Genomic DNA, 10,375 nt, shown 5'->3' with positions numbered 1-10,375 from the left:
CCTCAGTCCTCCCCCCTGTTTCCTTCCCCTCTCTTTCTCGCTATACCCCCCCCCCCCCCCCCCCGCTCCTCCGGGGGAAGCGCGCGCTGCCAGAGCAGGCGGAGTCGGAAGCGCGCAGCAGCGTCGGTCCGTCGTGTCTGCGGCTCCGCGGCTTCTCTCGTCTCTCTCTCTGTGCTGTCGGATCCTCCGGGGAGCGGCTTCTTCTTCCAGCCCAAAGGAAAGCGGCGGATCTTCGGCTTCACGGACGGACGGACAGGGCGAGCAGCGCGGCGGGGACAGACCCGGCTCGGCTTAGCTCGGCTCGCCTCCTCCTCCTCTCGTCGCTGCGGTGGAAAAACCCGGACGGAGGCCCGCAGTGTGCGCTCAGGCTCCCGCAGGCCTCCGGCCCGGACTCCCGCTTTTCTCTCGGAAAATGGACGGATTTACCGGCAGTTTAGGTGAGTCCCAGCCGCCGCTCGTGCCCCAGAGACCACCCGGTCACCCGTGCGTGCAGCGGCGGGACGGTGAGAGCCGCACGCGCCTCTGGCGGCTTTACACGTGTCACTGCTGTATTTATCAAAAAAAGCCTCTGCACCGCCCCACCGGCGGCTGCAGGGCCACAAAACCAACTGCTCCTGCAGAAGGAGACTCTGCAGAGTCCTGTCCCCCTGAGACCCAGACCTGGATCTGTTAGAGGGGGTACCTGAAACATGTTTTTATTGTTTCTGTCAAATATTTAGTTTGTGATGAGACGCTACAGGTCCCCAAAGTAAGTGTGTATGTGTATGTGTATGTGTGTGTATGTGTGTGTGTGTGTGTGTGTGTGTGTGTGTGTGTGTGTGTGTGTGTGTGTGTGTGTGTGTGTGTGTGTGGACTCTGTTCTGCAGAACAAAGACTCAGGAAATGATTTATTTATTCGTACAGTCTGCTCACACCTCCTCTGTGTGTGTGTGTGTGTGTGTGTGTGTGTGTGTGTGTGTGTGTGTCAGGAAGTAGTCAGAGCCGGTGGCTGCAGTATATAAACAGATGTCACTGTGATGAATGGTATCAGCAGATCACATAGTATAGATATAATCTCAGATCATAAAACAAACTTATGATGAACTTTAATCTTTCCGTTTCCATCAGCTTTAACCGCTTCCTTCAGACAGGGCTGAAGCCAATCACAGCTCACGCCTGGACAAACACAGTCACAGCCCCCCCCACACCGCCCCCCCCCCCCCCCCAACACACAGCAAACCGTTTATTTAAACAGTGTGTTGAACACCCCTTTGTTTGCCTTTTTAATATAACAGAGTTTATACAGGTCGCTGCTGATTGGGTACCACCTCTGACACACCCACCAAAATGAGAGAAAACTACCTTTAAGCCTGTCTCACACCGTTCTGAGGAAACGCCATTCACAGCTGACACCTGGACACGTACAAACCCCATTCACACTGCCGGTGTTCTTTGTTCTGTGTGAATCACAACTGGTGCTGCGTTCCGCCGCCTTTACCTGGTCTGTGTGAACACTAGTGTGGCCAAATTGTTGAAAAAATGCGCACTAAAGTGGCTCCTAGGAGCCAAAAAAGCCCATTAAAGTACCCTCATAGAAGCCAAAACGTGTGCTAAAGTGCCCCCTAGGAGCCAAAACATGTGCTAAAGTGCCCCTAGGAGCCAAAATGTGTGCTAAAGTGCCCTCTAGGAAGACAGAAGGTGTGCTAAAATGTCCTTTAGGAGCCAAAACGTGTGCTAAAGTGCCCTCTAGGAAGACTGAAGGTGTGCTAAAGTGCCCCCTAGGAGCCAAAACATGTGCTAAAGTGCCCCTAGGAGCCAAAATGTGTGCTAAAGTGCCCTCTAGGAAGACAGAAGGTGTGCTAAAATGTCCTTTAGGAGCCAAAACGTGTGCTAAAGTGCCCTCTAGGAAGAAAGAAGGTGTGCTAAAGTGCCCTTTAGGAGCCAAAACATGTGCTAAAGTGCCCTCTTGGAAGCCAAAATGCATGCTAAATTGCTCTTTAGGAGCCAAAATGTGTGCTAAAGTGCCCTCTTCGCTGACGAAGACACGCTATATGTGCCCTTTTTTTCCCTTTCGCCCCTGCCTTTATAAAAAAGTATGCACGCCGCTGTGTGTGAATGAGCATAAAGCTGGTGTTCTGGTGTTCCTTATAAAGCTGCTAATACGCCTGATTCTGTTTTACAAACCTCCATCATTGTGGAGCCGCGCGCACGTGCACATGCCTCATTTCCGCACCAACCATTCCGCATGAATGGACGTAAAAACACCCGTATTTGCATATTGAAAGTCGTGTGCAGCGCCAACACTTATTAGACCTGTCAGTGAGAAATAGAGTAGAGCGTAACCCGTGGTTATTTATAGTTCCTGTGCTGCCAATTCAACATGTTTCTGTAAACCATCATCGTGGTAAAATCATTATCATCATCATCATTATTATCATTATTAAACGTTAGAGGGACGATCAGTGATTCACTCGTAGAGCTCATGTTGAGACAGACTGAAAGTGCGTCACACATCGTTAACAGGGTCACAATGCTCAACCACAGGAAGAATTACGAAATTCACCGCTCACAGATTCAATTAGAAGTATAAATGCACCTTTTGACCCTTTTTACAGAACGCCGTGTGGCCTGAAAACAAATGGTGACATTGGCGAACGACCTGAAAACAATGTTTCCCGTCTTCTAACTATATTTAATCTCCTAAACCGTGTGCCTGGGCTGGGCTGACGCATGCCCGAGGTGTGCACATTTTCACAGCGCATTCTTCGTTTATAAATACCTGTGTGTGTGTGAGGGGAAAGGGCATACGCGTGCACGCACGTTATTTATGCCTCTGACCCCAGGTACAACCATTCACACCTGCAGGCGCTCTGTGTTTAGGAGAAAACGTGTAACGCCGCACAGAAACTCTGCAGGTTTGAACGTGATCGACATGTTTCAGGTGAACTGATCCCAGGTAAATTACTGCCAGATCCTGGAAACTCTAGTTCTTACAATAATCTCTTAAATCCACTTTTTTGAACCTTTAATTTCCCCTGAAAACGCTGCAAACTTCAGTCTAAATAGGCTCTTAATCTGTCCTTTTAATTTGAAAACCTTTGCACCTTAATTTGAAAATCCCTCAATGAACACATGACATAAACACGATGATAGTATTCTATTATTGGGTTAAAGATGTCTCTCTGCGGAGGAGAGACGTGTGTTTTTGTATTTCAAATGTTCAGTACTTGGTGACAGCAGCTGTGCAAACATAATTAAAGTCTCGGCTACTGAAGTCGTGTCGAACGGTTACTAAGTTACGTCTGTGGCAGCGTCCAATCAGAAAGCATTCACCGACGTAAACAAGGAATTCAACTCCAGATGAGCTGTTGTTGAATTGAGCCTGTGCAAATAGAAAATGTTTTGAGTGTGTGCGTTTATTTCTCACTGTAGATGACGAAGAATACAGATACATTGTTTATTTCTCACTTTTAGGGCGCACTCACACTGTGCGTCCGTCCCGTGCCCCATGCTTTAGGGTCCTTGTCCCCCCTCCAGGCCCGTTTGTAGTCACACTACCATGGCCTCGCGAATGCTTCTTGCTGTCCATACGTCATCACGCCGTAACACGTCACACGCATTGATGACGTCATGGCGATGCGTCGCTTTGTTTCCAAATCTTTCCGTAGACCTCGGAGTTTTTGTGCGTCTTGTCGACTGTTTTTGAATGTTTTCATCGACCAAATCTGCAGTAAATACTCCACCTCCGCATCACACCAACGTGAACCTTTCACCGCCGTTGTTGATGTTGTTAAAGGTCAGCGCATGGTCCCTCCTTCTATTTTCTATGTCTGAACAGGCGCACAGGAAATGACGTCAGAACCGCCGTAGGCCTCGTGCTCGTACACGTGTGCAAACGTGCTTTACAAAAGCCCACCTCTCTCAGACGGGCCGTGAACGGCCAGCTGGCCGCAGTTACGCGGAGCGGGTGCACTCACACTGGTCAAACGCACTAGGCTTTAGCCGAAAAACCTGTTTTGGCCTGGTGCGGAAGGACAGTGTGAGTGCGCCCTTAGTAACAATATATTCAGATACATTGTTTATTTCTCGCTGCAGATGACAGCATGTCCGGAGCGAGTGTCTCGGATGTCAACGATCGTCTCTCCGCTCTGGAGCTTCGTGTCCAGCAGCAGGAGGACGAGTTGACGGTGATGAAAGCTGCTCTTGCGGACGTCCTTCGCCGCCTCGCTGCCTCCGAAGTCTCCGCTGCCTCCTCGACAAAGAAACAACAACATGGAGGGAAAGGTAACGTTTGCTTTCTTTATTCCTTTGCACTCGATCAGTCTGATAAAACTGGATTAGACGTGTCCAGAAGTTGCTGCAGCATGCTGGTTACGCTCAGGTTCAGTTGTTGCTGGTCTTAGCGTGGCGAGGTAACTGGTGACGGTCGGTGTTAACGGCAGTGTGCTACCTCCCCGCAGGCGGCGCTGCAATGCGTGAAGCATACTCTATGTCCTGCATTGCTAACGGAGGAACGCCCGGACGAAAGAGAGAGTCCACCTCCGTCACGAGGAAGGAGACGCTGTCGTCCGCCGCCAAGAGGTAAACAAACTGACGAGCAATTTAAGATGAGCACGGGTCTGAATTATGTCCAACAAAGATTCTTCTCGTGTCTGTCCGCTCGCTGTCTCGCTGTTGGGTTAACTGTCACAGATTTTTCTCCACAGCTCTTTGATTTCAGCCCCCAGCGTGTCTGCAGACCTCATCTGATCGATTAAGTCGATTAATTAATAACAGCGTTTGTTTGTTTTGTGTGTTTGAGGGCATGTGTCCAATGCGCTTTCCTACTCGGTCTAAACCAGAGTACGGTGAAGTGGCAGCTGTGACGTCTGACTCTCGGTCTTTGGGATTATTCAGTAGAAACAGTAGTAACACAAGAGAATCGGTAGAACAACAGTAGAACCAGTAGTTTTGGACTCACAGTCCTGGTTTTGTCCACAGTGGAGCAGACAGGAAGGAGGAGATCCGCAGCCGACGCTCTCAGATGGATTTTGATGGTTTGAATCATAGTAGAATCAGTAGAAACACAGTAGAATCGGTAGAGAACCAGTAAAACCCGTAGAAACATAGTATAACCAGTAGAAACAGTACAATCATTAGAGACTCAGTAGCAATTACAGACAGTAGAATTGGTAGAGAACCAGTAGAAAGTCAACAATCAGTAGAAAGACAGTAAAAACGGTATCATCCAGAGACACAGTAGAATCCACAGACAATAGAACCATTATAGACACAGTAGAACCTGTAGAGACCCAGTATAACCACAATGGAAACACAATAGAAACAGTAGAAACACAATAGAAACAGTAGAACATTCTGTTTTTTATTGCCTTTTCACATCATGGCCGGGGGACTACAGATGAAAACTAGTCTTCTGGCTAATTCTGCCTTTTTTAACCATGTGTAATCACGTGTTTTATGAAATTGCACTGTCCCCTTTTAAATAAACTAATACCTACCTACCTAGAACCACAGTAGATTCACAGTAAATCAAGTAGAACCACAGTAGATTCACAGTAAAACAAGTAGAACCACAGTAGATTCACAGTAAATCAAGTAGAACCACAGTAGATTCACAGTAAAACAAGTAGAACCACAGTAGATTCACAGTAAAACAAGTAGAACCACAGTAGATTCACAGTAAAACAAGTAGAACCACAGTAAAACAAGTAGAACCACAGTAGAAACACAGTAAATCAAGTAGAACCACAGTAGATTCACAGTAAAACAAGTAGAACCACAGTAGATTCACAGTAAAACAAGTAGAACCCCAGTAAAACAAGTAGAACCACAGTAGATTCACAGTAGAAACAGTCGAAACAAGTAGAACCACAGTAGATTCACAGTAGAAACACAGTAAATCAAGTAGAACCACAGTAGATTCACAGTAGAAACACAGTAAAACAAGTAGAACCACAGTAGATTCACAGTAGAAACACAGTAAAACAAGTAGAACCACAGTAGATCACAGTAAAACAAGTAGAACCCCAGTAAAACAAGTAGAACCACAGTAGATTCACAGTAGAAACAGTCGAAACAAGTAGAACCACAGTAGATTCACAGTAGAAACACAGTAAATCAAGTAGAACCACAGTAGATTCACAGTAGAAACACAGTAAAACAAGTAGAACCACAGTAGAAACACAGTAAAACAAGCAGAACCACAGTAGAAACACAGTAAAACAAGTAGAACCACAGTAGAAACACAGTAAAACAAGTAGAAACACAGTAGATTCACAGTAGAAACACAGTAAAACAAGTAGAACCACAGTAGAAACACAGTAAAACTAGTAGAAACACAGTAGATTCACAGTAGAAACACAGTAAAACAAGTAGAACCACAGTAGAAACACAGTAAATCAAGTAGAACCACAGTAGAAACACAGTAAAACAAGTAGAACCACAGTAGAAACACAGTAGAAACACAGTAAAACAAGTAGAACCACAGTAGAAACACAGTAGAAACACAGTAAAACAAGTAGAACCACAGTAGAAACACAGTAAAACAAGTAGAACCGCAGTAGAACCACAGTAGAAACACAGTAAAACAAGTAGAACCACAGTAGAAACACAGTAGAAACACAGTAAAACAAGTAGAACCCACAGTAGAAACACAGTAAAACAAGTAGAACCGCAGTAGATTCACAGTAAAACTAGTAGAACCACAGTAGAAACACAGTAAAACAAGTAGAACCGCAGTAGAACCACATTAGAACCACAGTAGAAACACAGTAAAACAAGTAGAACCACAGTAGAAACACAGTAAAACAAGTAGAACCGCAGTAGAAACACAGTAAAACAAGTAGAACCACAGTAAAACAAGTAGAAACACAGTAAAACAAGTAGAACCACAGTAGAAACACAGTAGAAACACAGTAAATCAAGTAGAACCACAGTAGATTCACAGTAGAAACACAGTAAAACAAGTAGAACCACAGTAGAAACACAGTAAAACAAGCAGAACCACAGTAGAAACACAGTAAAACAAGTAGAACCACAGTAGAAACACAGTAAAACAAGTAGAACCACAGTAGATTCACAGTAGAAACACAGTAAATCAAGTAGAACCACAGTAGAAACACAGTAAAACAAGCAGAACCACAGTAGAAACACAGTAAAACTAGTAGAACTGCAGTAGATTCACAGTAGAAACACAGTAAATCAAGTAGAACCACAGTAGAAACACAGTAAAACAAGTAGAACCACAGTAGAAACACAGTAAAACAAGTAGAACTGCAGTAGATTCACAGTAGAAACACAGTAAATCAAGTAGAACCACAGTAGAAACACAGTAAAACAAGCAGAACCACAGTAGAAACACAGTAAAACAAGTAGAACCACAGTAGAAACACAGTAAAACAAGTAGAAACACAGTAGATTCACAGTAGAAACACAGTAAAACAAGTAGAACCACAGTAGATTCAAAGTAGAAACACAGTAAAACAAGTAGAACCACAGTAGAAACACAGTAAAACAAGTAGAACCACAGTAGAAACACAGTAAAACAAGTAGAAACACAGTAGAAACACAGTAAAACAAGTAGAACCACAGTAGAAACACAGTAAAACAAGTAGAACCGCAGTAGAACCACAGTAGAAACACAGTAAAACAAGTAGAACCACAGTAGAACCACAGTAGAAACACAGTAAAACAAGTAGAACCACAGTAGAAACACAGTAGAAACACAGTAAAACAAGTAGAACCACAGTAGAAACACAGTAAAACAAGTAGAACTGCAGTAGATTCACAGTAAAACAAGTAGAACCACATTAGAAACACAGTAGAAACACAGTAAAACAAGTAGAACCACAGTAGAAACACTGTCTTCTGGCTAATTCTGCCTTCTTTAACCATGTGTAATCACGTGTTTTATGAAATTGCACTGTCCCCTTTTAAATAAACTAATACCTACTTACCTAGAACCACAGTAGATTCACAGTAAATCAAGTAGAACCACAGTAGATTCACAGTAAAACAAGTAGAACCACAGTAGATTCACAGTAAATCAAGTAGAACCACAGTAGATTCACAGTAAAACAAGTAGAACCACAGTAGATTCACAGTAAAACAAGTAGAACCACAGTAGATTCACAGTAAAACAAGTAGAACCACAGTAAAACAAGTAGAACCACAGTAGAACCACAGTAGAAACACAGTAAATCAAGTAGAACCACAGTAGATTCACAGTAAAACAAGTAGAACCACAGTAGATTCACAGTAAAACAAGTAGAACCACAGTAGATTCACAGTAAAACAAGTAGAACCCCAGTAAAACAAGTAGAACCACAGTAGATTCACAGTAGAAACAGTCGAAACAAGTAGAACCACAGTAGATTCACAGTAGAAACACAGTAAAACAAGTAGAACCACAGTAGATTCACAGTAGAAACACAGTAAAACAAGTAGAACCACAGTAGAAACACAGTAAAACAAGCAGAACCACAGTAGAAACACAGTAAAACAAGTAGAACCACAGTAGAAACACAGTAAAACAAGTAGAAACACAGTAGATTCACAGTAGAAACACAGTAAAACAAGTAGAACCACAGTAGAAACACAGTAAAACTAGTAGAAACACAGTAGATTCACAGTAGAAACACAGTAAAACAAGTAGAACCACAGTAGAAACACAGTAAAACAAGTAGAACCACAGTAGAAACACAGTAAAACAAGTAGAACCACAGTAGAAACACAGTAAAACAAGTAGAACCACAGTAGAAACACAGTAGAAACACAGTAAAACAAGTAGAACCACAGTAGAAACACAGTAAAACAAGTAGAACCGCAGTAGAACCACAGTAGAAACACAGTAAAACAAGTAGAACCACAGTAGAAACACAGTAGAAACACAGTAAAACAAGTAGAACCCACAGTAGAAACACAGTAAAACAAGTAGAACCGCAGTAGATTCACAGTAAAACTAGTAGAACCACAGTAGAAACACAGTAAAACAAGTAGAACCGCAGTAGAACCACATTAGAACCACAGTAGAAACACAGTAAAACAAGTAGAACCACAGTAGAAACACAGTAAAACAAGTAGAACCGCAGTAGAAACACAGTAAAACAAGTAGAACCACAGTAAAACAAGTAGAAACACAGTAAAACAAGTAGAACCACAGTAGAAACACAGTAAATCAAGTAGAACCACAGTAGAAACACAGTAAAACAAGCAGAACCACAGTAGAAACACAGTAAATCAAGTAGAACCACAGTAGATTCACAGTAAAACAAGTAGAACCACAGTAGAAACACAGTAAAACAAGCAGAACCACAGTAGAAACACAGTAAAACAAGTAGAACCACAGTAGAAACACAGTAAAACAAGTAGAACCACAGTAGATTCACAGTAGAAACACAGTAAATCAAGTAGAACCACAGTAGAAACACAGTAAAACAAGCAGAACCACAGTAGAAACACAGTAAAACTAGTAGAACTGCAGTAGATTCACAGTAGAAACACAGTAAATCAAGTAGAACCACAGTAGAAACACAGTAAAACAAGTAGAACCACAGTAGAAACACAGTAAAACAAGTAGAACTGCAGTAGATTCATAGTAGAAACACAGTAAATCAAGTAGAACCACAGTAGAAACACAGTAAAACAAGCAGAACCACAGTAGAAACACAGTAAAACAAGTAGAACCACAGTAGAAACACAGTAAAACAAGTAGAAACACAGTAGATTCACAGTAGAAACACAGTAAAACAAGTAGAACCACAGTAGATTCAAAGTAGAAACACAGTAAAACAAGTAGAACCACAGTAGAAACACAGTAAAACAAGTAGAACCACAGTAGAAACACAGTAAAACAAGTAGAACCACAGTAGAAACACAGTAAAACAAGTAGAACCACAGTAGAAACACAGTAAAACAAGTAGAACCACAGTAGAACCACAGTAGAAACACAGTAAAACAAGTAGAACCACAGTAGAAACACAGTAAAACAAGTAGAACCACAGTAGAAACACAGTAAAACAAGTAGAACTGCAGTAGATTCACAGTAAAACAAGTAGAACCACATTAGAAACACAGTAGAAACACAGTAAAACAAGTAGAACCACAGTAGAAACACAGTAAAACAAGTAGAAACACAGTAGATTCACAGTAGAAACACAGTAAAACAAGTAGAACCACAGTAGAAACACAGTAAAACAAGTAGAACTGCAGTAGAAACACAGTAAAACAAGTAGAAACACAGTAGATTCACAGTAGAAACACAGTAAAACAAGTAGAACTGCAGTAGATTCACAGTAGAAACACAGTAAAACAAGTAGAACCACAGTAGAAACACAGTAAAACAAGTAGAACCACAGTAGAAACACAGTAAAACAAGTAGAACCACAGTAAAACAAGT

At 42.6% G+C, this 10,375-nt stretch overlaps 1 protein-coding gene across 2 annotated transcripts in view; it reads left to right on the top strand.

Annotated features, from left to right (window-relative positions):
* The first annotated feature begins 202 nt into the window (after positions 1-202).
* Positions 203-10,375, top strand: part of eml4 (EMAP like 4) — a 32,282-nt gene continuing 22,109 nt past the window's right edge. For both annotated transcript variants that reach the window (XR_014593399.1, XM_083922738.1), the window contains exons 1-3: positions 203-437; positions 4,075-4,263; positions 4,440-4,560. Coding sequence is in view for 1 of the 2 variants with exons in the window: in XM_083922738.1 (XP_083778864.1) it covers positions 413-437; positions 4,075-4,263; positions 4,440-4,560 (335 nt within the window). In the remaining variant the exon portion in view is untranslated. The remainder of the gene's footprint in view (positions 438-4,074; positions 4,264-4,439; positions 4,561-10,375) is intronic.

This window comes from Echiichthys vipera (genome assembly GCF_963691815.1).
Source record: "Echiichthys vipera genome assembly, chromosome: 11".
NCBI classification, from domain to species: Eukaryota; Metazoa; Chordata; class Actinopteri; order Perciformes; family Trachinidae; genus Echiichthys; species Echiichthys vipera.
Note: the sequence above shows the minus strand (reverse complement) of the source record. Positions and strands in the feature narration are given on the sequence as shown.